Source organism: Bombus vosnesenskii, unplaced genomic scaffold (assembly GCF_011952255.1).
Source record: "Bombus vosnesenskii isolate JDL3184/JDL3185 unplaced genomic scaffold, Bvos_JDL3184-5_v1.1 scf7180000013340, whole genome shotgun sequence".
NCBI classification, from domain to species: domain Eukaryota; kingdom Metazoa; phylum Arthropoda; class Insecta; order Hymenoptera; family Apidae; genus Bombus; species Bombus vosnesenskii.
In genome coordinates, this window is record NW_022882977.1 from 521279 (window position 1) to 548120 (window position 26842).

Here is a 26842-nt window from a genome sequence, read left to right on the forward strand (position 1 = left end):
GACAGACGTCTCTTTATCGTTTCGGATCTCGATACTCCTCCGAAAGTGCGTACAGTTCGTTTTAGCGAGTTGGCCGAACGCGACGAAACACAATTTCACGAGCGTGCTCCTTTGCTAGAGAAGCAGGTTGCAAGGAGCCGTTGTCTTCGGAGTGCGAAAAAATTCTCGCTATATGTTGAGATATGACGGAAGCAGCTAAATGCTTAAACGGTCGAAACGCAGGCTTAAATGCCGTTGATTGCAGTAGGAGGGAAATGAGAGGTTGCACGACGGACTCATATCTCTCGCGGCAACCAGCGTTCCCAAAGACGACCGCGGCTAACGACGCGAGTCCTTCCACGAATCGGCCAACGAACGATCATTCTCCTTTCGATCGAAACGCAAACCAATTGCCAACTCGAAACCTCGCTTCGGCTCGTTCATTCGCGCTCCCTCTAATACACCGTAGCCTCGTGAACCGAGCTACTTTAGCCGTCGCGGCGTATCATTTTTCACCGAAAAAATTCTCAAGCTGTTTTTTTCGGAAACGAAATAGCATCAGTAGCGAACTAAGAATCGATGGATAGCGTAAACGGAGAGAACGTAAACGAACGTTTCGAGTCTTTAGCGTCGACCGCGTGGCCAAACACCGGTTCGAAAATTTTTAATCACGTCGAGACACGATAAACTAGCAAATACCGAACACCTTGTGTTGTAAACGGACATTTAGCGTATCTCCGACGGATCTGAAATAAAGGATAAGCGATCGAGAGGCTTCCGCTTCCTATGAGAAATCGCTTCCGTTAAGGTGATTCAAAGGAACGAGAGCTACGAGTAGCATTTCCTTCGTGTTCTCCACTCTCAGATGCTTTTTCCTCCAGATACCTGCGATATCTGTGGTACCTGGGTCTAACGATAACTATCGACTAGTGACAAATAACGAATGTGCTCTCCACCTTTCTACTCGAGTATGACATTCGCGTTAAGGGATGATCACATAGCGAAGAGGGGGGGGGGCAGAAAGGGGGAGAAGAGCGTAGGGGGGGGGGGAGAAAAGAGCGAAGAGAGAAAAGTAACATGTAGGAGATCAGGAGGAAGAAGAGTAAGAAGAAAGGTAGGAAGGGAGCAGAGAGGGGAGGAGGATAAGAGAGCGACGGACAAGAAGCGAAAGAGGAAGAAAAGAGACGGAGGGAAAGGTAGAGACGCAGTGGAACAGGTAAAACAAAAAGTCGGGAAAAAATTGAAACCAGTCTCGGTCGGTTGGTAGTTTGGAGTCTAGCAGACTGCGGGAGCGGACTCGCTGCTCTCTTCTCCTTTTCCACCACCATCGCTATCAGTAACCACCACCACCAATGTGTTCGGCAACGACTTACGGTAACAACGGCAGCGGCTGCAGCACCACCACCACTACCAACTCGCTTGGCTACCATCGCCAACACCTCCTTTTCCTCCTCCTCCTCCTACACCTCTTTCCCTTTCCGCTTCTCTGTTTCTCTCGGTCCACGTCCTTCCTTAATTCAGTCCAATGAGAGTCGCTCTTCGATTCGTCGCACCCGTCATAGATCCGCTCGTCTTCATTTTCAGGATACTTTTTCTTCTCCACCTTCCTTCGGTTCGGTGGAATCGTCTGGTTCGCCAGTAGTGTGTACCGCGCTGCCTCGAGCTCTTGCGACGCATCGATTCCGAGATCGGAATATTACGAACCGGTCGGTCCGCGCGAATACGCGACCAACCACGGACAAACATCGTGCTCAGAGAAAGTGTCAGCTAGTGCGAGCAAGAGTGGGCCGTGCGAACGGATAAGATCGATAGATCGTGTTGTTCTCTGGAAACACCGAGGATCCGACGCGAAAAGCCAAAACATTGCAAGTTGCTAGTTGCTGAAGAAAATACGCTGTTCTTACGTTAAGAAGGATACGTTTGACGGAGAGAACATGTTTCGTACCAGTCGCAACGCGAACCGGTTGCGCGTGCTTAAAATAGTTACCCGTGCATAGGTTACCGCTCTACCCACCGCTTGCTCGTTGGAATACGTTTCAGCATTGTCAGGTAAAAGCATACTGGCGAATCTCTGTTTCTGTGGATCTTGCAGCGATGAAAAATAGGAAAGAAAAAAGTATCGACGCTCGTGTTGTTTGTCGTAGCCGTGAGGCTTGGCGCCATGGATCTACTCGCGCAGTTACTATGATTCAAATAGCTTCGATCATCCGACGTGTTGCGGTGATATCGAGTCGATCTTGTCGCGGTTTCGCTATTCTATAAAATTAGCGAGACGCTTGCTTCACCGAGTATGCTCGATTCTATATACATATTTCGTTGCCACGCGATATCGGATTCTTGCGAAACGTTTATCTTGGCCGCGTGCACGCATTTATAGTCGGCCATTTCACGATCGATCGAGTCCCCCTTTTCTATTGCTTCTTAGAACGAGGAAGAAACGACAGGTTAAAAGCATCGATACGAACAGAGCAGCCTTTGGTCCGATGAGATCTTGCATACGTTGCGCGTTCTTCAAGATTCTTAAAAAAGAAAAAAAAAATCAGCCGAGAAATTCCTGCTAAAAGACGAAACACGTGAAAACCGTTTAAACGCGAAACAACTGTACCGATAAAGACGAAGATGTTCGTGAATTTTTCAACGAAACTACTATTAACGTACGGTATTTAGAAAACACAGAAAATTACGCTTCTTTCTAGAAATACTCGCGCGGTTTGAATCGATTGTTGATGCATCCGTATGCTATTCGTCGCCTCTTATTGGATATGCGTTTTCGCGGCAGCGACAACGCCAGACAAGTCAAAGAACTGCTAAAGAAAGAGAGGAACGGTGCAAGCAGAGCGAAAAGAAAGAAGCGAGAAGGAAGCAGAAAGGAAAGAGAAAGAAGAAGCTCGTGCTACGCCATTCGCGATCATTTCGATACAACTGCTACCGAAATAAAGAACGGTACGAAGAAATAGAAATTTGAATGGCGATGCGAACGCTACGATACCTTCCACGAAGGCGATTGCTGTTTGTTATTGAAGTTATTCCATTGCCTCGGGCCAGAACAAGGCGAGGCTGTAAGCACGTCTGTCCCTGAATGACGAACGTTTACATTTCAATACAGTTGGAATTTTTCTAAAATTGTTCAGTCTCTAGTCGCGATGCGCGCGGTGCCTCCATCGTGATTCCTTCGTTGCATAGGACATCCACGGCATTTCAATTAGCCACTTCGACGAATAAAATTTGCAGCCGTTTCTCCACGGTTTATCGGTGTATTTACAATCGAGCAGAAGCAACGAGCAGGACGAGGATTTTTTTCTTCCAATATAATGTACGCGGAATATTTCCGAAGGCTACTGTAACGTATTTCACGTTGCTCTGTTGACGAGTGCCGCGGACACTCGATCTTTCGTTAAAACGATTTAATCAAACTTCTTAATCGTATTGTTCACCGTGGCAATAAAATGCTTCGTAAGTCGAAATTAGTCGCGCTTTTCCGTTAGTTCGATATTCCATTACGATGTACTTTACCGAATTCTAAGAACGCCAGGTATTTGCGCATTAAGTATCGTATATGTGTACAGTTGTGCAAAGCAATCAACATCCAAAGTGAATATTTACGCAAAGGCAACTCGTAATGGACACGCTGAGGAAAGGAATTTCTCGAAAGATCTATCTATATATATTTGTTATGAGCCTGTAGAATCAGCGAGCCATTCCATTCGGTGTTCCGACTCGGAAGAAAGCTTAGGTTTTAACGAAGTGGCATTTGTCAAAAGTAGTGCGACGTTACTCGAATCGTCAAGCAACGATCAAATAACCGAAAGGAGTCGTCATAAAACCGCTCCTTTCGATATTCATTTACAACTGCTACCTTTCGAACATTAAAGTGGGGGGTCCTATATGAAAAAGAATGCTTTAATATCCATCCTGTTACTCGGTTAAAGTTCGTTTCACCAAGACGATCACCGTCGAAGGATCGCGTGCGGATATACAGTGAAATTGAGGAATTCGTGAGGAAATCTATCGTGTAATATCGAACGTGTCTCTCGAATACGTTTGTCGACACGGCAAGGAAATTCGTAGCTTGCGAAGAATTTCTTGTACGTAAATAATGATATTAGCGAAGTGTTGAAACTGGAAACTCGTAAACAGCGACAGTAGCCAGGTAATTCTCGAATTAAACGCAATTTTTCTCGGATCCATGCATGTAATAGGTCGTTGGAATGAAATTCCTTTCCGATAATAATTCACTTGAAACATCGTAGGACGTGATTATGCAGAATATAAATAGCTACTTAATTGGGGTCTTTGAAAGCTATAATTATTACGCGTGCAATCATTTTGCATCGAATTATCGGGCATTGCGTCTTTGCAATCATTCCTTCGCTCCTTCTATCTCGCAGAATCACGTACTCGATACGCTAGCTTTTTGATCTTGCTACGTATTTCGTATACCGTACTTTTCGTTAACGTGTAATTAATTACCATACGCGCTTGGTTAATATCATTATTTGCATATTTAAGAATGAAAGTTATCGATTGATAAATCTTCATGAATGAGAGAAAATCAGTTTTAAATATACAAATAAACTTGAATATAGGGTAGCATCGATCAGTGGATTCCCATGGATGATTTTAGTCGTTTATTGGAAGGAAGGATAGGTGTTTCAGAAACACTGAAGATTAAAAGTTCGTTGTTTCGGCACACGACCCCCTCTTAATGACATCCTGACTCACGTTCATGAATATTCTTAATAACCTTAATCGAGCTTCATGGTCGTAATCAACATACGCGATTCACGGTCCACCGTAGACTTGATAGTAGATGCGTGTGTTCTTGCTCCTTCGCGATGTTACATCATTAGAAGGAAGTGGCGCCAATTTATCGCTTTTTTAATTGATCTCGATAACCTTCTTACAGTACATGTAAACTTGATACCGCTGTTCCTATCGCTATGTACATTAGAAGTTTGACCTCGGAACGTGTTTTATTTCGTTCGATCGACGCAAAGATCCGCCAAGCGCAAAGGAAAAGTTTCGCCTACCGTTGAAACCAGTTGAGCCAGTGTGATATTAATGTCCGCCGATGTACTGTTTTTTTTTAGAACACGATGATGAGTTGGAGCAGAACGCTAGTCGTCGCTATCATTGAAATTTCATTTCTGTCGGCAATCATCAAACACTGCGAAGGATGCAACGAAGCGATTTGCGCCAGTGTTGTCAGTAAGTGTATGCTTACGCAGAGCTGCAAATGCGATCTCGTTACATGTACCTGCTGCAAGGAGTGTTTCTCTTGTCTTAGTTACCTTTACGACGAGTGCTGTTCATGCGTAGGTAAGCCGTCGCTTCTATTTCCTACGGTTCTCTATGTTCGCGAACGAACGTTACGAATCACAAGTATATCTGCTGCGTTTCTTAATCGTATATCTCGTTGTCTGTAGATCTATGTCCAAAACCAAACATAACGGACAATCCATTAAGCAAGAAGTCTCACGTAGAGGACTTTAGCGAACCGATGCCAGGCTTGTTCCAAGCGTTAACTGCAGAACCGGATCCACACGAACGTTGGCTCACATTCACATTTCCGGTGGATTTCGACATGTCTTTATTTACACCAAAACACGACAAAGAAATGAAATACCATATGCGTATGTATTTATACTTCCCTTCTTTGTTGTTGTTGTAAAGATACGTTTACATGAAATCCGTTCAAACGAAGAAATTTGTGGTCCTTTCAGATACCGCTGACGAACAGATACATCCATTGAAACCAAACGTAATGACAGTGAATTGCACCGTTGCATTTATGGCTCAATGTAACTCCTGGAACAAATGTCGGGCGTCTTGCCAAAGCATGGGTGCTACAAGTTACAGATGGTTTCACGATGGTTGTTGCGAATGTATAGGAGACACCTGTATTAATTATGGAATAAACGAATCCAGATGCATACATTGTCCTTTGGACAAAGAAGAGGACGACTTAAAAGATCAGTACGATGATTACGGCCAAGACGAAGATGATTTGGTGGAAGATGAGATCGATTAATATTATCGGTACTTTCTTCAGCCTGTTTCTTTCAGTGGACTGTATGTATTAAAATGTATAAAAATTAAAAATGTCATGGGTGAGTGCAATCTCAGTGACGATGATACTTTCAAGAATTGAATTACAAACAGTGACGTCGTTTGTACTTGTTTGTGATACTCATCGTTTCGACATTATGTGAAAACTAACTTTACGACTGACGACTATCTCGTCCTTTTAGAACGATTTTCTACAAAATATGCGATAAGTGATGGACATCGTTCCCTTTAAAAGGGATCCGTTCGTTAGTAAATATAATTTAAATCATTATGTTCTGTAAGGCTGAGAGCTATCGATTGTCGATACATCTAATGGTATCGCGTTTGGATTTAATTAAGCAAACGCAAGAAAACAACAAACAAATTTAATGATGTTTCGAACTGATTGGCTTATGGTGTGACTTCAACGGCATAGCATGTAGTCTCATTCCTCATTCTTAAATGTTAAATATGCATGTAAGTAACTCTGTGGTGTCAAATGTTTTATTTTTTCTGTGCCATATGAATCAAGTTGTACATGTATCGACTCATTCATAATTAATTGACGCGTATCCGATGCGTCAATTATTCAAATAAAACCTATTGTCTGTGTTCCTCTAATGTTTACTTTTCTATATTTTAAAATGTTTTAACCAATATTATGACGATAAGAAGTTCTATGACTATACGATATTAACAAGATGACAGAAGTTACGTATGTTAGAAGAGCAGAGACGACTAATTTTGACCAATGTTATGACGATAAGAAGTTTTATGACTATAACTATGATATTAACAAGATGATAGAGGTTACGCACGTTAGAGGAGCAGAGACGATCTGTACGATTGATGATATTATGCACACGCGAATAATTAAATTGTAGAAAATATAATTTATACTATATGGTTTAATACTGCATTTGGTTATACCAATGTATGATATTAAGACAGTTTAAGGGATCGAGTAGGAAAAAATGTTCAAGTTTTCAATTTCCAATTCATGTGGTTATATGTAATATAAATAACAACATATTAGCATAATATTGATACTAAAAATTGGAGATTCCATTAAAGTTTTAACATATTGAACTAAGAGTGGAACTCGGAAATGAAATTACATTGGAAAGATACCGATGAGCAATTTTTCCTTGAAAACTATTGATAGACTAGACAGAGAAAACGGAGCCAATATCAAATGATCGTCCATAAATAAACTAGCGCAGACAATCAAAAATCTTACAATCAATTTTTATAAACAATTCTATTTTGAATATATTTCATTCTTTGAACGATTATGTACCGATTTATCGCGCAATATATTGTACAAACACACCCATTCAACTCTAGTTTATATTGAACATCGAATGCCGCGTTTTACGCGTATTTTCAACAATCACATACATTAATTCATATACGCATTATTAACGCGCGTTACTGCATTGCGGTTATAAATACAACAAAAGTTGCAGCACTTGAAAGAAAAACATGAAACATGTTTACATACCACGTATTTATACAGGCGGATGTTCGTCTTGCGTTTCATTGCTTTCTGGCAATTTAATGAAAGGCAAATCACTGCCACTCCACATAGAATATAATTGAGATCTCGCGCATTCCTGAAATTATTAATGTTACTAATGTTATTAATTATTCGATAATCGTTTATGGATCGAAGCTAATATACAGGAACCACAAGTAATAATAATAGCAACAATTGTTTTAAACTGTAATCATGCATTACCCCACCACCCGCGCTCTCGGAACCTGACCGACTATAGGCTGATATGCAAGAATCCGTCGAAGAACTGCTCTTACGTAATGGTAGTGTATCTACGGTACCTAATGGGAAAGTCCAACGTTATACGTGATTGACTTTATTCATTGCACTTAACGCGTATACTTACCAAATTCGATTTCTCTATGATCACTGTGCGAATGAATGCTATCTTTGCTATCTCGGTGACTACCATTAGTTCCACTTTGTTCTGCACAGCGTACAATAAATAATTTATTGCAATTAATAATGACGAATAAATTTTAATATACATCAAATCTCTACCCGAATCTCTGTGTTCTCCACTATGTGCACTCTGATCACTTTCGCGATGTCCTGATTGATCAGAATGGTCACTTGAATGGGAACCACGTGGCCAATACCTTGGGAAACCACTTTTGCGAGATGGTGGCCACATAATAGAATCGGAGTTTGACTCAAAATTGCACGCTGTTAATGTAACACCTGGGATATGCTGATTTGTGTAAGCAGTTAATTTATTTAGTGGCCTAATTCCTATATAAATATTAAAATAATTCGAGATTGTAATAAATCGTTATAACCGACAACGTTTTCTTTCTCTTGTACATACCTGGTTTACAAGATAACAATTGAATTGCCTCCTGCAAGCCATCGTGACTAGCCATAGTAGATGCTTTCCATATTGCATCTGGTGTGGTAGATCTACTTCTGTTTTGATGAGGTATTCTTAATTGCGACATAATATCTTGTTGCGGCCAGCCTGTGATGTTTTTACAATCCCATGGCATAGACCATCTTCTCATAGTATTTCCTAATACTCCACCCGACATTTCCACGGCTGCGGTTTCGGACCATCTCCTCTGAACCTATTGTATAAATGTTACGATACAAACACTATATAATATTAGGAAAAAAAGAAAGTCACAAAAGAGCTGCAAAGTTTGTACCTGCAGAGGAAATAAGGGATATGGTAAAGGTGATCTACGAAAATTTTGTACAGATTGTTGCATTGACGACGAAGATACTAGTGGTTGTGAACTGTACAGTCTTTCAAAACATTGTTGAAGAGAGGCAATATCACATTCAGTTGTACCACTCTGAGAACAGGAGCATTCTGCCATTCCCCCTAAAAAATAATTTCCTAAATCACATTGAAGTAAATAAAAAATTAAATAAGATTTAATTTAATTCTCACCTAAGCATTCGCAACAAGCAACGCAGAATTGATACTGTAGATTTATGAATGACAATAAATTATCTCTAAGTATGTCCTGAAAATCATGTTGCTTAATATAAAAATCTGTCGTATACAAATTTTTTATGAGATAAGATAACTCAAAATAAATATGTACATGCTTATGCCCTTCATTCTCTCGAGTTTCATGATCCCTTAATGCAGAAATAATGTGATTTTTCACAGTATTGCTGGCTATGCATGTTGCTCTTGTAAGCTCCTCCCAACCGGCAAGACACTGTCCTGTTAACCTGCATTGTGTTAACGTATCATGAGCTGACAAAAGTGTTTGTAATGATTGAGCCAATTTTGTACCCGCTGTGCACAGGCCATTAAGCGTCTGTATTAAAGAAAGTAATTTGTTTTTGCGTACTTTAACATGAAACTCATAAAAAGTACACTAACCTGTAAGTACACTAGCCAATTACCAAGACACTCATTTACCTCCAATTGAAATTTAGATACCTGAATGTTTCTGTGCTTTGGTTTTATTCCACCTTCTGCCATACTTACATCCTATTAAGTTTTATACTTGTATTAGCAAGTTTAATCACCTATTAATATAATAAAATGTAAAATCTATGATTTTATCTTTGTTGCTAGAGATTATCTTTAAAATCTTACTAAAAACTAATGTTTACATGATGTAAGATATTCGAAATATAGTAATTATTCAACAAGAATGAGAGATAGAATAATAATAAACACAGTAATGGTAATGTTTTGAAATGATAATTTTATTGTAATAGAAAGGACTGTAAGAATTAAAACGATAACGATTTTACAACAAAAAGTTTCTCAAATCGATCACTTACATGCTTTTTCCGTTAGACGGTGTATTATCAATACTAGATTAGTAGAAGACATACAAATCACAAATTTGACGGTGATATTGAAGCACAGTTACCGGCACCATTGTGAGCTGCCTCGTGCATACCTCATCATTTGGATTCAGTGATATAAAAACCGAAATACGGTTACACTCATCTGTAGTTGTATTTTTCAACAAAACATTTAATACGAAATAACTTGACTAGATGCCGCCATTTGTACTCGTTCCGTACGAAGGATCGAACAACCTCCTAAACCTAGGGAACATAGTGAATTTAGTGACGCGCAACCTACAAAATTTTCTAATGAAAAGTTTAAACCATTTTTGTAATGTTATTTCATTCTTATTATCACCTATTTCCATTTGTATACCTACAATATATTTTTTATAAGAAATGTTATATTTATGTACCATTGAAATAATGAAACATACTGCGAGTAATAATGTCGAATTTTTATATTATATGCTATAGTAAAACATTTCTATAAAAATAATGACAATGATTATGAGAAAAATATAAAAGTTTTTACTAATATTGACATGATAGTGACATGAGATAATTCTGGTATAGTTAGTTAAGATGTTAACTGGAAAAGTTTTTGGACACCACTATCGTAAATCAAACTTGATTCAAGGCAGTTCGGACAGGTAGTATCATGTTTTTAGCACACACTTTCTATACTTATTAATTTTTTATTCTGTTTTTATTAATATACTAATTTTCGTTATATGTAACAGAAAACTCTTATTTTGTTTTTACATTACGAAAATAATTTGAATAAATCATTAAACAAATGTAAAGAAATAGAACAAGTTAATTACTTGATATGCCAATACCTAACAATATGCGAATTGAAATTATATACATATATTAAATGGTTGTTAAGGCAGCATACAATTTTTATAAAGAAAAAGTCGAAGGATTCTCAAGTATTATTTTTCAACGTTCAATCGCATCACGTAAGTCTATGTAAACTTTCTTAAATCCTGTTGCTTATTTTCTTACTGATCATCCAAATTATGCATTATGTCTTTCATTTATTTGAGAAATCGAGAGAAGACACGACGCTTGGCGAGGTGAAAGGGGCCCGAGCGTGTGGTGACGTAGACGTTGATAAAAAAAGAAAAGGATAGAGCAATGGGTCAGAAGGAAGGCGAAAGAAGGAAAGGAAGAGGTGAGAAAGGTTGCAAGGAGAGAAGCCGATCGGAGTGGAAACGCGATCGCGCGCGAGGGACATCGTGACTTAGGTGGGGAGGGTGATGTGGTAAGAAGGATAGAAGGGAGGGGTTTAACGGTAAAGTTGGTGTAACAGTGTAATATTATAGCCGTGTTTTTCGATCCTCTTTTCCTTACAACTACCCTGATGTTCGAATGAATACCCTTTTGCGGTCTCCCGATCTTTACACTGGGGTGTTTCTTAATGTATGGGAACTACCGTCGGTGATAAATAATAGAACTTGGAATCTAGGAAACAATGAAATCCATTTAAACGCGTGTCCGAAAGCACCTGCTTTTGGACTCGTAAATTTATCTTACTTCTAAAAGAAGCATTCATTATATGTAAATGACTACTCCAAAATTGGACATAACCGATTGATATTATTTTACTTTCGTTTTCTTAGTTTATGGCACCGTTTACGTTTGCAACAGCATTGCTGTGTGGAGGGAGGAAGGATAAAAAGAGAAAAGTCGAGGGAAGAAAGAATGAATGGTACATTATATGTATATAATGCTTGTACATGTCAATGTAAACATAATTCAGACAATAGAATTAACAGGAAGGTAACTATATTCTATATTCTTGTGAATTTTTTAATTATGTAGTTCTAATTAATGAACAGGAATAATACGTCGAGCATCGTTCGACAATTTGAGGATGAAAAGTAATTATTTACAGTAATTTCAGATTCATTTCATCGCTAGTAATTTCTGTTCGCGGTTTCTCGAAAGGAGCGAGTCGTAAGATCGTGGGCAGCTAAGACAGGGTTTGATGATTTCTGGCAACACTTGCTAATTTTGGTAAAGTACGATTTTACCCGAACAATATTAAAAAATGTCGTTTTACAGTCTGATTCGCATATTGACGAAGTTAACTATCACAATATGTTGATCCTACACGCCAGCTACGCACACGGAAGCAATTACTTCTGAATCAAATCGTTACTCTTACGGAACTATCCCACTAATACATAACTTTTATAATCATGCGCAGGTAAAAGTCGTTGTAGCTGCTCGATCATGCGTTGGCTGCTTCACCTTGGAAACGTTATAGATATGAATAAATGTACAAGTACACAGTTCAATAAAAGTATATACTTGACAATCGCAGGCAAGCCGGTATTCCTCTCGATCTTGAAGAATAAGTATCAAAGGTGCACAGTGCACATACAAGAATTATCCATGTAAGATGAACAATTCAAACTTTGTATGACACTTAGGTTTATACTATATGCAAGGTGTGGATCGTAAAGCGAAAAGTTGAGAGGAACATAGTTCCATAGAGCATAGGTTCCTTTACAGTAGTCAGTTGGATGCACGGTACATGCAGCACAGTACACTGTACTTTCATAATGTCGAAGGAGTACAAGAGACTCGAAGCCTCTGGCACTCGACGGACAGCTAGTGAAGGGAACGGATCGTCATACTCGGTCGTCATTCGACCAAACGGTCAGCGAAAATGCCGTCGAAAAGTTGCGTTTAACGGTGTTCGGTTAAACGTGAACTAAATTTGCCGCGAATGAACCGAAGTCGTAGTGTGATCTTCGAATTGTATTCTCCGAACGTAATCGTTTTTCCGCCGATTTCCGCCCCGTATTGGTAACTGAAGAAATGACACTAATACCGAGAATATGAAGAACCGAAAATAAAGTTATGGCCAAATATGGAATACGGCGAATAATTCCGTGCAGTGCGAATAACAGTTAAACAAACTTAACGAAACCATGGAAGAACAATTATTTGATCTGCGGATCGCATACGGTGACTAAAAACCTGCTTATTGAACGGTAAAACAGGAAGAATCTTCTGAGTCACCTTTGAACTATACTTTGGCGCGAGTTCGATAGTAGCGTTGCTGTTTAATTTTTGTGAATTAAAGAACAAGCATATTTTGTTATCGAAACTAGTTTTCATCGGTGCCACGCATCGAACAAAGAAACTTCTTGTGAAAGTTTCCGTGGTGCACGATAAAGTGTTCTCTTGTAGCGTATACTCGTACTTGTGAATGATCGCGACCAAAGTTAGTGCACTTTCGATGTGATCCCGGCTTTTATCCACAGCAGAAAACGATATATCGAGGATGGGACGAGAAATTCTCCTATCCCTTTTGGGAATCCTCGTTGTGGGCGCAGAAGGCAAGTATTTTTAACATAAGTTAATCGATATTATAACATAACTTTTCAGTAACAATTTATGTATAATGGCCAATGTAAAGACTGTTTAATCTGCATGAGGTAACCTTCGATGTTAGTTATTCAAGTTATTTTTAATTTTAATCATTTGGAATCGAACGTTCGTTTCCTTTTGACCGAAAAACACATTTTGCAGTAGGACGTGCGATTCGATGTATCTCGAAGTTCATTGAACCACGAAGAACCGATAAGAAAGGAGCGCTGATCAGTCGTTTCAAAATTTGAAATTCAGCGACTATATGATATTTTCCATCTGTTCTCGAGTTTTGTCCCTGGCACTAAAGAAAGGAATACAAGCGTACAAAACAGGTACCGCCCACTCGATTCTCGTCCACGCGGATTTTCTGGTGTCTCGAGGTCACCCGGTGTATCCGCCTCGTATAAAACGTACAGGTTCCTACCGCGTCGTGTTTTGTTTTCTTGAAACCTTGCGAATTTTTCATACAGGTTTTTAATTACGGCCATCACTTTGCCCACAGATAGTTAACGATAAAAATAGTGTACGGTACCACCTTGAAACGCTTCGTTCCAACAGCAGATGCGATTCGTAAAATCAGCGGACCATTTAAAAATATTCATCGAACAAGCCGGTCGGAAACAGGACGAATTTGCATTCGTTTTCCTGTCTGGTCAACCCTATGCCAATTCCAAGCAATTTCGTATTAAAATTACGCGTTCTCCGCGATCCATTTTTTTATTCTATTCGATTAAATTTAATGTGAACGAGACTGGTCGCGCAACGTAAGAAACAAGACTCGTTGTGGAGGCAGTCAATCGAAGCGAGTTTTGCCTTTTGTAACTCATTCTCCTGGTTGACCTACATGAAACATCTATGTAGCTAGACATTACACCTCTGGTGTGCGCATATTAACGGCTCTATAATATCACTATGCACGACAATTTTTCGAGAACTACTTGTAATATATCATTAGCTCTACAAGAAACACGTGTGCTAACAGCGAGAACTTTTTTAACGTACCGTCTTCTTTCTGTCATTTCATTTTACCGTACGGCACGAGGCACCCAAGACACTTTCGATTCGAATTTGTACTTGAATTAGACGCGGCAAAGGCCTCGTAAATGTTGAGCCGCTCGGTCCGTTTTTCGTCATCGACAAGTACAGAAATATTTTCGTCGCGGATAGCGTTCACGCGAACTTTCATTTGCGCAAACAAAAACGCATAAGAAGGACGTAATCTTTGTCAATCTTACGGACTTCTTCCACTTTCTCGTTTCTTCGCTCTAAGTGTTTCCTCGATAAAAATTTGTCCCGATTAAGAATTTTCTTTAGGCGTTCCAAATCTGCGATTAAAACGAGACAAGCTATAAAAACTGTATTAAATTACACGAAGCTGCCTTTCCCATGATTACCTCATAAATAGAATGGTCTACAAATTGATCGGTATAAGTTAATATAAAACGTTGTATAAAGCGAATATACTTAAGAGAGACCAGTTCGCACGATTCTGACCAATCCAATTCGAGAGGCTCGTGGAGATCGTTAGCGATAAAAGTATAGGATAATAGGTCGATCTGCAGGGGAGCGAACCGGTGCACCGCGGTGTGGCTAATGTAGCGCGTTGAAGCTCGTGCTAAGGTGGGGAAGTAAAAGCGTCCTCGAGATTCTAGGCGATCGCTTTTCTTTCGTTCTCGAGAAAGAGGAAGCGTGTCGAACGTGGTGGATTTGCACGATTCTAAGCTGAGACCGACGTAACATTTAGCTGTCGACGATTTAGCTGAACTAAGGCATGCGAAACTCGTGATAACTTGTGCTACCATAAACGCACCTCTCTGGGTGGGGCACCATGCTTCGACGACCAATACAGGTGAAATTTCAGGCGACAACGAATTGTTTTCTCTGTCTGGTGATCAACATGCGCGACGCGGACTCTGCATATTTTGATGGTGGCAGCGTCTACGAAACACGATTTTATATTAATTAGTAGAACGTTTTTCGAGGTGTTGTATCAAGCGTTTAAATGTTTTGAATTATTTCAGATTCGCAAGCGTGCGAACGCTGAAACGAGGATAGGAAAGTGTACGGTCTGCGGCGAGGTTTTCATTTCCTGACGTTGCGAGGTGTCGCAAGTCACCGTCGATCGCGATGACACATACGCCACGTGCTCTGCCACCATGCACAGTAGATTAGGAAACTCACGAAAAAGAACTTTCTATCGTTCTGTATCGATAGAAACTGATAGAACGAACAATCCGTGTTTTTTTACCATGCTGTTGGTCGATTGGAAATTAGAGATTTTAAGCGCTATGAATTCCAAGGTGGTCAGCTCACCATCTGTTCCTCCCAGTGGATCTTTCTTCGTAGAACCGAATAACGATGTTAACCGGTTTCCCGATGCCCTACTGATACCCTCCAGGCAGTTGTAAAATTCGCTCTCGGTATGTGCCGTTTACGTAAACGCGATAACTGGAAACATCTGTTATTACGACCAAGTACTTTTGTCTTTCTTCCTGAGACGCAGCAATATCGATTAAAACATGCGTTAACGATTTCTTTGTATTTCAGATTTAAATTCTAAACGAACAGATTACATTCACGGTGATACGCTTGTTATCTAGCACCAGCTCGAGATTTTACGCAAAATGAAACTTCGAAGAATGATTCGAAGCAAATTCATCTTTCAATAGCCGGCGATCGATCTCTTGCTTTTTTACGAGACACTACTACGTAAACAGCCACGCCTACTTTCCCATTTCCTGACAATCGCTTACGTGCAATATTGTACGAGAACATTTGAAGTATGCAGTTAAAAGCTGCACTCTTGTTCTTCTACGGCCTACGGACATTGAAACAAGTGTAGCAAAAGGCTCGTACAACGCCATCCATTTTTCAATAATTTAACAAAGTATGATCTTCATATTTTGGCACCTGCAATAGAAGTGGAGATAGAATGTTGGAACAGAATAGATTCGTTAAGAATCATCATTATTTGCAAGGGAAGGAAAAGTGATCTCGGATGGGGAATGCGTCAAGCTATATTTCTGCGGGTTAGTTAAACCATTTAAAGAAAAGTCAAGAAAAATGGGTAAAGCAAGAACTGTATCGTGACACGCTTCACCGATAGTAGTCTCGATTCGATTCGAAGTAGCTCCACGTCGTACCGTTATTTCGGCTTCAAAGTTTTGTTACCGCGTGACCCAGACCCATGAAGCGATCAACGAATGCCAAAGACCAAGCTAAAGCTAGCAACGTGTTTACACGTATGCACGCAGACAATTAACCGGGAATTCTCGACCTCTTCGTTTCTTCGAGGTCTGAACCGAGCGTCGCTCTTTCGCAGAATTCCTGCGACCCGCAGTTACATTTAGAAAAGAAGATCTGGAAGCTTTCGAAGGTGTGCGCATATTTTTAACGATTTTCCCAAATATTTGGATTCAACACTATCCTAAAAACATCCGAATTTTAACGAGTAATACGCGTACGCGCGTCGATCAATTTCGAAATACCAAAAGTCGATGTATTCGAAATACCAAAAGTTAATTAAAAAGGAATAACGGCCATTCAGAGTAAACATTCGATGACTTTTAATATACAGTATTCCTGCGTGACTAATTAAGAAGTTTAGGTTCAAATCTTGGTGAAATGACTGTAATTAGATAGAAAGTGAGGAATGAAAAAAACATTCAACATAGTACGAACTCAACACAGTGTGTTTCAAATCGAAATAATCGTGGACTGTAGCACGCGCGAACGCGTTTGTACTCGCTTTAATTAACTCGTTCGCACGAAACGGTAACTCGGTGTTTCTCGAGAGACACCGAGTTCCCGGCAGTTCGAACCGAATAAAGGAGACAACGCTGGCTTTCACCCGGCCATCGAGTACACACGAAGATTTAAATTTAAATTAACGGATTCCCACAGGCGCTCGATTGAAAAGAATCAACGGCACAAAGGCGAGGAGATCGTAAATTAGAATCGTTAAGATTCTCCATTCGAAAATTTAAGGCCATCTCTCGCGATCAGCCTTGAAATATCACCGGAAACTTATTCCATGAGTCGCACGACTGCGCTTCTTTAATCACTTTTACGATTGTATCGCTCGTATACACGAGCACCGTTCGCGCAGTTTATGTTATTCTCCTTGCTTATTTCCATCCTGACATTTCGCATTTTTATGTCGATGTTGCAACGATCAAACGTCTTATCGACCACGAATATGCGTCTGTTCGTACACAATATGTATATCGTAGGTGTGATTCGATGACCGGAATCTTGTCTTGTCGTTGAACCGGCTAGTTCGAAGTTAGTTCTAACTTCCTCTATCGATACTAGACGCGAAAACATGTAAATTAACTCACAGAGATACTAGACACGAAAACATATAAATTAACTCGCAGACTACGACGAACATTTGTTACAATACTCTTTTAATGGTTTAAGCTTTTTCAAGAGAACGTGGAACAGAGAGATACGTACGTAGATAGCTTTTGTTAACGTATCGAAGTTCTATTCTCAGAGGAATGTTCGTACATGTATGTGCGTTAATTTCCATCGTTAGCTTGCAACCATTGAGTTTTACATCGCAAGAATCCTCAAGCCGCATACGGTCTTGCCGATTCTCATACGCTCGTACCTCGCGTTTCCAACCGTCCATAACTTTATGGCACTGTGTCTATTTTATGTTCGTCCTACTAATTTTATAACCTTTTGCAGAAGATAGAAAATCTTTTTCCCGGCTCATAGAATTCGAATAATGGGATACGCGTGGGATTTTCATCGTAGTTTCACTTTGCATCACTGTGTCATAGCTATTGTTTGTCACATTTTAAGAGCGAGACACGACGGTCTTATAAACTTGAGCGTTATGCGTCCTTGACATGTTCTTTCGAATTGACAACAGGTATATACTTACATAACGAAAATCACGGCACATTAAATGGAAAGTAAGTCGTGTCAATTATTCCGTAATCAGAAATTCCTCTGTCCTATTACCGCGCGGCATTTGAGCCAAAGATATTCGAACAACATATATTCGAAATTTCCTGTTGCTGAAATTTAATTGCTACTGTCCTGATAATGATCGACGTCTCTTTTAATTCTGTCGTACGTAAAGTTCATGGCAAAAGCATGAAAGTTCCGATAATAATCTTCGACAGAATGTTCCTCTCTTTAATAGCCGAAAGTGGTAAGGATTGCAGTTTCACCAAAAGTAATCGTCTTATTTTCCTGAGAAATTAGCTACCTTGCGTCTATCGTAAATAATAGCGTTGAGACTATCAACTTTCTATTTAATATTTGATTTGATGTTAACATCAACACGTTGATCCTTCGAATGATCGACGAATTTACTAAAACTTTACTTTGAAAACGTCACCGCTGAACTATCTAATTTTCTTAAATATAGGATTGAAGTGCGGACATCCGGCTGTACCGATGAATGCCAAGGTGTCACTGTCCGATGAATCCTTAGCAACAGGCACTTTGGCAACGTACACTTGCGACGCCGGATACGAATTGTTCGGGTAAGTGAGGCTTCGCGAGTATTCACATCTCGTGAAATGTTAAGGGGGTGTCCCGAATTACGATGTTCTAGAACAGCGTCTTTTTGTGATTTTTTTTAGAAGGAAAAGAAAGAAACGAAGTTATTGAATTTTGAGGTATGTTTTTGTATATATTTAACGAATACAAAAAAATTTTTTTAAAGTAAAATAGAGAATTATAACAGATTTCTAAGCCTATTTCATGGGCTGCAGTCTTCAATCGGCGGGAAAGATCCACCTCGTAATTCTTGACTGAAACAGAAAACTAAAAAAGGATTAGACTATTATATATTTTTCTTCTGGGTGAACTAAACAACGGCAGAAAAAAATGTGAAATTAAAAATTTTGGCGGGTTTAAAAAGAAATGTGTTTCTTAAAAAAAGAAAATAAACTTTAAGATGCTATAAGAATTATTTAAGTAAACCTTCGTCTGCCTTTGCTTAGTTCACCCAGAGGAAAAATATATAATAATCTAATCCTTTTTTGGTTTTCTGTTTCAGTCAAGAAAACTGCAGCCCATGAAATAGGCTTAGAAATCTGTTATAATTCTTTCTTTTACTTTAAAAAAATTTATTTGTATTCGTTAAATATATATAAAACCATAGCTCAAAATTCAATAACTTCGTTTCTTTCTTTCCCTTCTAAAAAAAAACTCACAAAAAGACGCTGTTTTAGAACATTCTAATTCAGGACACCCCCTTAAAGCAGCGAGCATCGTACTCGAGTAAATTAGAAGAATTTGTTTGAAAAGTAAAGCAAACAGTGCATGGCGAAGGAATCACGGCAAAACGAAATTGGGAAGAAACGAATGCCAGAATGGACGTTACTTTATTCGCATAATATGTACGAATGTGTTCGAGTTACGAGCGAGTGAAACGATCGTTTGTATAGTAAGTACGATATCCGCCGATAGCAACGCTTATTACGGACTTTCTCCGTTTTCTTATAATTTGTATGGTTGACGATATTTGCTCGCGTGTTGGCCTTTTCTTTTCTTGCCGTGCATTGTTTACAAGGAAACGGAGAATTCTGATTTACTTCATTCGACTATTACTCGCTCAGCAGTGGCAGCCTAACATGCAACGCTGGTGGAAAATGGCAAGGGGATCTACCATTCTGCGGTAAGCGTTAGTTTGCTAATCTTATATACAGCTTCGTTCGGGATCTTTCTTATCCAAAATTCTTCACCAAGCGTACCACGTTCGATTACGCGTTTCTCTTGACAACGAGATGGTACGCAGCTTTCTCCTCGATATGTATATCGGCACGGTTTCGCAAAAGAGACGATTGCACTTAGTGATCGACGAAATTCAACTCTTTCCTCTTAAAATGCAGCACGGAGGTATTACTCTGACGAGCGTACGTTAGAAAGCGATTTTTCGTATGCTACGAGGCAGCTTCGTTAAAATGCGTCGACCCTTGGTCCCGATATTGGTCTCGCTTTTTTCATTCGCTGCGACGTTTCACTTTTACTGGCAAAATCCGTTTGAAACGCCGATGGAAAGAAAGTTTGCGCAGCGCGGTAAAACGTGTATCGGCGGAAACGTGTTACGTAACCAGCGATTTATTCGGTGGCAGTTGCCTTAAACTGCGACACCCGGTTAACAGAATCGCGTGGAAATTATTTTGATCGAGAATGCGGAAAATTCCTAAACCTCAAATATCTACGACTCGGTGAAACTATCTACGACGCCGGATAATCGTTTCTCTTTATTACTAAACGCATCCTGCCGGTAATAGACGTTTTGTTACGCGCTTGTAGTTGGTGACATCGTCTCTCGGCTTTGTTCGGTTCCAAGCAGTTTACTCTGCAACGGTTTGCTTCGACCCGCTCGTTTACTCTTTCCCTTCCCTTTTTCTTTAATTCGTTACTCTCTGTTCGAGTTAGTCACCGTGTCGTGTTTGCTGAAATACGCGTTGTTGCAGGCACGAACGTCGCCTTTCGCAAACCAACCAACCAATCGACCACCGTACGAGGCGGAGACGCCAGCCACGGAAACGACGGCGATTCAAGTACGGAACACGATGGAAAGAGATGCACCGAGACTCAAAGCGAGCCTAGCCCTTGGTGGAAGGTCGACCTTCTCAAGTCGTATTCGGTAAAAGTGGTCAGAGTAACAACCAGAGGTTGCTGCGGTAAATGTCTCCTCTTACTTCTCACATGTTTGCCTTCATTATATATAGAAAGTGGAATAAAGTGGATATCGTTTTGTGAAATTTAAAAACTCGCATTGAAACCTAATACTTTCCTTCTGGAGCAAATAATGTTGTACGCGTGTGCAGAACTTTCTTCGGAGAAATGCTTTTATTCGACCGTCAGACGTCGAATCGAAAATGAGAATAATTCCTCCTTGTGAACAGGTCATCAACCGCTTCAGGATATCGAAATACGCGTTGGTAATAGCAGCGTAGAGCTGCAACGCAATCCCCTGTGCGCCTGGTTCCCTGGCACGATTGGTAAACAGTTGTTTGCTTATTAAAATATACGATCGTAATCGTATTTCTGGTCGATCGCTTAATTCTTACAGAGGAGGGAATCACGAAGACTTTCGTATGCGCCAGAGCCCTGATCGGCCAATATGTGTTTCTGCAGCTGGTCGGCGTCGAGGGAAGCTTGAGTTTGTGCGAGGTGGAAGTGTTTGCTGTTGATGGTAAGCCGAAAGCTGAAAAGTAGGAATTTCTGTCGACAGTCTATCGGGGCAAATTTTTGTACAAAAATTCTACCTGCTTTTCCGTAGAATTCTCAACTGACAGATGCGCTTACACTGGGACGCCAGCTGACGCTGACCTGGCTGCTTTCAATTCCACCTGTTACGAGTTCATCGTGAAAAAGGGTGGCTCCTTTCAAGAGGCCAGAAATTATTGTCGGACAAGAGGCGGTGATCTCGTTCATGGTTTCCAGGTCTCTATAGCAAGCCTCTATAACAAGGGCTCTCTGATATCTTGTTGTTGAATGCGTTCCAATCCTGAACTCTACGTATCTGTAATCTTCGTATATGTTGCGATACAGGGCGCAGCCTCGGTGTATATACTAAACAATCTCGAAAGGCGGAAGGACAAACTGAAAACGCAACTAGTTTGGATAGGTGCTCAGAAGGAACCGCTGATAACGGCGAGAACATGGCGATGGGTTGACGGTGAATATTTTGCTCTTTAGTCTGTTCGATCTGTATCCGAATCTCGTTTATTCATCGACTGCAGCCAAAACAGATTTTTCCATTCTCACGATTTATCGGCAACGACCATGAGAACCGGGTCGGAGAGGTTGAGCAACCCTGGTTAGATTCGTCGGCACGAACCAATCAATTTGCTTCGCAATTACACGATAATTATAGTTCCGTCGACGAGTTGAATTCGTTAATCCGAAATTCGTCTCTCGACGAGTTATCGTGCTCTACGGAAATCAAAGATCATCTCGACAGGGATTATCGGCGTAATAACACGTGCTAATAAATAGAACGTGAAAGTTACGGCTATGAGGAAATCAACGGAAGTTACACCCGCGAGCGTCTGTTCCAACGTATAATCTCTCTTAATTGTTTGTTGCGTCTGGATCGAACAGACGAAAGGCTTGCTTTAGATGCCGATCTTCCTACGATGAGGTTAAAGACCTTCTTATTTATCTGTTTGGCGAAGCGAGTTTCCTTGAGGCGTGTAAAATATATCGCGTTAATTTCCGCTATTTCTAGGCGAGATTGTGCAAAAACCGTCCTGGGGAAAAGATCAACCAAATAATTATAACGGCGAGCAAAATTGCGTAGTGCTGGACGGTGGTCGTAGCTGGCTGTGGAATGACGTTGGCTGTAACCTTGACTATTTGCATTGGATATGCCAAAGCAGTGAGTAGTAATTGATACGTAGATATACATAAACATATACACATAAGCATGGAAAACTACACAATTAATTCGGTCGAACATTTAAAGGAGAGTACGATGGAAATATGTAATCCATGTACAAGTATTTCGGTTATAAATTGCAATGCATATATAAATAAATAAATAAATATATTTCTATTTATTTATCCAGGGCCACCTACTTGCGGTAGTCCAGAAAAGTTCGAAAACACGACAATTATAGGCACCAAACGAACCATAGGATCAACGATAGAATACGTTTGTCCCGATGGATATATGCTAATAGGATCGAAGAGTAGAACCTGTCAACCAAATGGATTTTGGAGTGGCGAGCCGGCCATGTGCAAATGTAAGTTTAATCGCACGCGTGTCGCTACGCGCGTTGCATAATTGCTCGGATAATAATGATGCAGCTGGTGATCGGTAACCATCTTGCGTATACTCAACGTCATCTTTTAAATGCTTCATAGTTGTCGACTGCGGCCCCCTGCCTGAACTGGAAAACGGCGCGATCACGTTGGTCAATAAAAGAACGACTCACGGAGCGCTTGCTGATTACGCATGTAAAGAAAACTACACGTTGCTCGGTGATGCGAGGCGTAGATGCGGAGACGGCGGTATATGGAGTGGACATCAACCTCAGTGTTTATGTGCGAGATCAATTTTACAGTGATATTATCATAAATCGTAGCCACACATCTACATAATTTAGATTATCGTTTATTATTTTGCAGTTGACTGGTGTCCGGAACCACCTCAAATTAACGGCGGAGTTGTGACAACTACCGGAAAGAGAGCAGGCTCGACAGCCACTTATTCTTGCCAAAATGGCTTCATTCTATTCGGAGATAACGTAAGCAACTTTAAATACAATTTAGACTTTTAACTTTGCGCATAATTTGTCCTACTTGCTTTTCTCTCATTTATTATGCTCGCTGCGTACAACCATTTCGAACGTATATTCTATTACGTATATCTTTCACCGCGATTACAACGCTATTATTTAGAAGATTTGCGAAAGATTTGCGCAAGCTGTTTATTTAAGCGATTACACTGAGAAGAGAATAGAATATTAAACATCGATAATCAATTTCGAAAGGTTCTCACGTGCGACGTCGGCGGTGAATGGTCAGGTAAAGCGCCTCAATGCAGATTCGTCGATTGTGGAGCACCGGCGCAAATTGAGTTCGGTTCCGTGACCCTAATTAATGGCACCACCACGGTTAAGAGTTTGGCCGCGTATACTTGTCTGGAAGATTACTGGTTGGTTGGTGAAGCGAAGCAAGAATGCACCAAAGAAGGGAAATGGAGTCACGACACGCCGTCGTGCGAATGTAAACAAATTAAATCTTTTCTCAAAACGCATACGACATTAAACGATATAAAACGACAGGTAACTTGAGAGTCTCGATTATTTCGATTGATACAGTAATCACCTGCGAAGAACCTGAAGTACCGGCTGGAAGCTACGTCGTCGGATACGATTTAAATGTTCACAGTGGTATTGAATACCATTGCGAAGCAGGATACTTACTTCAAGGAGAAACAAGACATACTTGTGGCAAAGACGGTGAATGGTCGGGAGAAGTACCGACCTGCGAGTGTAAGTTTCACCGTTGTTAAATTTGTTAAGAATTCCCTTCAAAGGAATCTCGATTTCTTTGGATTAATTCCGCGGCGATAAAAGTCTCTGATGACAATCTCCTCGACTTTCTGTTTCGTAGATGTGGACTGCGGGAAAGTTTTGCCTGTCTTGAATGGTGCTGCAGAATACGTGAATGGGACGACTCATCTCGGAAGCGAAATCACCTACAGTTGCACGAGAAACTATAGGCTAAATGGAGTGTCAAGAAGATACTGCTTAGACAACGGGCAATGGAGCGACGCGACTCCAAAGTGTGAAGGTGCTTGCACGTTTTATTTAAACACAGTTTAAAGTTTATTTCACATTTCAATAAGGATAATGTCTCTTTCCTCTTTCTCGCAGAAATTCGCTGCCCGGAGCCGATTTACGCAGAGCATGGAATTCTTTCTGTGACTGGCAATGATCGAATGTACGGTAGAACTCTAATTCGGACAGGAACTCCGGAGAATTCTAATACCGGTGCGACTTCCTACAAGATCGGTGCACTTGCAAAATATCGTTGTGAGAGAGGGTACAAGGTGGTCGGGGAACCTCTATCCACTTGCGAGGACAACGGAAAATGGAGCGGCGAGGTTCCGCGATGTGTCTGTAAGGAACTTGAAAAATTGTAGCGTTTAAACCGTTGCGAAATATTCGGTTTCAATAAAAACATCTTTCAGATGTCGATTGTGGAAAACCGGAACACATTCAACATGGAAGATATACTTTAACGTCGAACGCTACCTATTATGGAGCTGCTGCTCTTTACGAGTGTGACGGTAACTTTGAATTGGATGGATTTGCTAGGAGACTGTGTCTCGAGAATGGCACCTGGAGCAGCGACACCCCAGTTTGTAAGGGTAATCGTCTAGATTAGAATTTAATTTCAAATTATAAATGCTGTTTTAAAAAAGTCTTATACGAGGTAATTTCTGTATAGTAGAAAATGTGATGCGTGCGATTACGTTATAAGTGTTGATAGTGTTCTTATTGTAAACTGTATCAACGAATGTGATACATATCTTTTGAAATGTTCAGTAAATATTTTTTACGTTACATTCATTTGCACTTTGTACACACAGAAATTAGGTGCAAAGACCCCGAAAAAGAGGGAGTGTTATCCACGCAAGTTTCGACTCACAGCGTAGGTGGAGTGGCTCATTACAGTTGTCCGCGTGGATTCTACATGGAAGGGAACGAAACTAGAATATGCTTGCAGAATGGATCCTGGAGTGGAAGCACGCCAGCCTGTTTTTGTAATTATACATATCGTTTTAATCTTCTTTAAGTACCTTTAAATTAACCAACTAGAATACATTAGTACATTAAAATACAAATCTGTATTTATAGCGGTCGATTGCAAACATCCGGAACCTATAGAAAATGGTAGAGTGATAGTGGTAAACGGAAGTACTACTTATGGTGGAACCGCAGAATATCACTGTTTACCACAGTACGAAAGAGTGGGGCCGTTTTTAAGAAAATGTTTAGATACTGGTTCATGGAGTGGAGAGGAACCCAAATGCGAATGTAAGAAATACATTCAGAGATATATTGAAAAGAGGAAAAGGGAAATGCATTTTCACTCATGAATATTCGTTATTCGATAGTTATGCCAAATGAAGTAGCTGAAGCACAAGGCGTGGGTACTAGCGTTGGTATTGGAGCTGGAGTTATAATATTTATATTAATTATTCTTGGACCCGTCTATCTAAGACTGTACGTAGAATTTACGAGAACGTTGACGATTAATCTTTAAATAAAAAGTTTGCTAAAATGACGTATCTTTTTAGGAGGAAAGCTACGCCGGTAAAGAACACGGAAAATGTTCAAGCGGCTGAAAGAAAAGAGGACCAAAATGCCGCTGTTATGTCTTATGCCACTCTTAACGATGGCACAACCAACACCATGTACGAAAATGTTCCAGAGGACGGTCTCTACGACAGTCCTTACAGTCTAAGTGGCAGTACATACGGGTGAGTCGAAACAAGTATTTCTTTTAGGAATTTGTCTCGTAGAAAAAAGAAAAGATGATAAATTGTTTTCATTCAATCGAAGGTACGGTACCAATATGAGAAGACATTACGGTAGATCGGGACATTATGAAGCAGAACCAGTTTCAAACAGGAACGGCATTACAATTAATGGAGTATCCGTGCGATAGTTTGAAATACGACAATTAGAACCGAGTGTGTTTCTTAAAGTCAGGTATTATTTATGTACAATGTACAGATAGGAGGATACAAATACGTGAAGCTTTGTTATCTTTATTTATATTATTGTATTCGGCGCATCGCCGATGTATGTAAATAAGTAAAGAGAAGTAACGTGATGATGAAGAAGTGTCTATGAAAAAAATACTTCGATCTTTTCCATACCAATGACGAAAGTGTGTAATATTAACGAACTTTATTACATTACTTCCACGATTCAATTTATGTATGTATTATTATGTATATAGCGTGTTCTCCTAATTTAGAATTACTTGTAAGTTTCAAGCGATGAATTTGTAACATAAATTCGTGTGTTCATTGGTTATGAAAATAAAGAAACCAATGCTCTCTTGTTTTATTTTATATTTTGTTATATCTTTACGGGAAGT

At 40.1% G+C, this 26842-nt stretch overlaps 3 protein-coding genes and 1 long non-coding RNA gene across 9 annotated transcripts; 3 read left to right on the forward strand and 1 right to left on the reverse strand.

Moving 5' to 3' along the window:
• Nucleotides 1-1401: 1401 nt before the first annotated feature.
• Nucleotides 1402-8051, forward strand: LOC117236091 (twisted gastrulation protein homolog 1-B-like). 4 transcript variants are annotated; one of them, XR_004493785.1, is made up of 5 exons: nt 1402-2028; nt 5070-5298; nt 5406-5612; nt 5703-6737; nt 6837-8051. XR_004493785.1 is itself a non-coding variant. In XM_033498746.1 (4 exons), the coding sequence occupies exons 2-4, from the start codon at nt 5076-5078 to the stop codon at nt 6008-6010; spliced, it is 738 nt and encodes a 245-aa protein (XP_033354637.1). In that variant the 5' UTR covers nt 1402-2028; nt 5070-5075; the 3' UTR covers nt 6011-8051. The 4 variants fall into 4 exon arrangements, 3 of the variants coding, with proteins under 3 accessions (XP_033354637.1, XP_033354638.1, XP_033354639.1); XM_033498746.1 differs by having other exon boundaries at nt 5703-8051; XM_033498747.1 differs by lacking the exon at nt 1402-2028 and adding an exon at nt 2679-3292 and having other exon boundaries at nt 5703-8051.
• On the reverse strand, nt 5600-10077 carry LOC117236089. Of its 2 annotated transcripts, XM_033498742.1 has the most exons (11): nt 9833-10077; nt 9423-9533; nt 9136-9357; nt 8979-9054; nt 8731-8909; nt 8394-8649; nt 8087-8317; nt 7932-8012; nt 7769-7866; nt 7532-7643; nt 5600-5787 (listed from the first exon to the last, which is right to left on the reverse strand). In XM_033498742.1, the coding sequence occupies exons 2-10, from the start codon at nt 9522-9524 to the stop codon at nt 7539-7541; spliced, it is 1350 nt and encodes a 449-aa protein (XP_033354633.1). In that variant the 5' UTR covers nt 9525-9533; nt 9833-10077; the 3' UTR covers nt 5600-5787; nt 7532-7538. The 2 variants fall into 2 exon arrangements, with proteins under 2 accessions (XP_033354633.1, XP_033354632.1); XM_033498741.1 differs by lacking the exon at nt 5600-5787 and having other exon boundaries at nt 7011-7643; nt 9423-9571; nt 9833-10076.
• Nucleotides 10078-10761: 684 nt separating this feature from the next.
• LOC117236170 lies at nt 10762-11916 on the forward strand. Its single transcript, XR_004493798.1, has 3 exons — nt 10762-10809; nt 10897-11632; nt 11757-11916. It is a non-coding gene; the product is annotated as an uncharacterized LOC117236170 (long non-coding RNA).
• Nucleotides 11917-12931: 1015 nt separating this feature from the next.
• LOC117236174 (sushi, von Willebrand factor type A, EGF and pentraxin domain-containing protein 1) lies at nt 12932-26811 on the forward strand. Of its 2 annotated transcripts, none has more exons than XM_033498897.1 (22): nt 12932-13203; nt 18624-18741; nt 19822-19880; nt 20686-20895; nt 21121-21216; nt 21288-21410; nt 21498-21661; nt 21770-21896; nt 22449-22598; nt 22789-22965; nt 23087-23266; nt 23351-23469; nt 23716-23950; nt 24046-24219; nt 24341-24520; nt 24604-24849; nt 24921-25100; nt 25323-25496; nt 25591-25770; nt 25851-25959; nt 26034-26216; nt 26299-26811. In XM_033498897.1, exons 1-22 carry the CDS (start codon nt 13149-13151, stop codon nt 26402-26404), a joined length of 3345 nt encoding a protein of 1114 aa, XP_033354788.1. In that variant the 5' UTR covers nt 12932-13148; the 3' UTR covers nt 26405-26811. The 2 variants fall into 2 exon arrangements, with proteins under 2 accessions (XP_033354788.1, XP_033354789.1); XM_033498898.1 differs by lacking the exon at nt 12932-13203 and adding an exon at nt 13371-13569.
• The last annotated feature ends 31 nt before the right edge of the window (nt 26812-26842 follow it).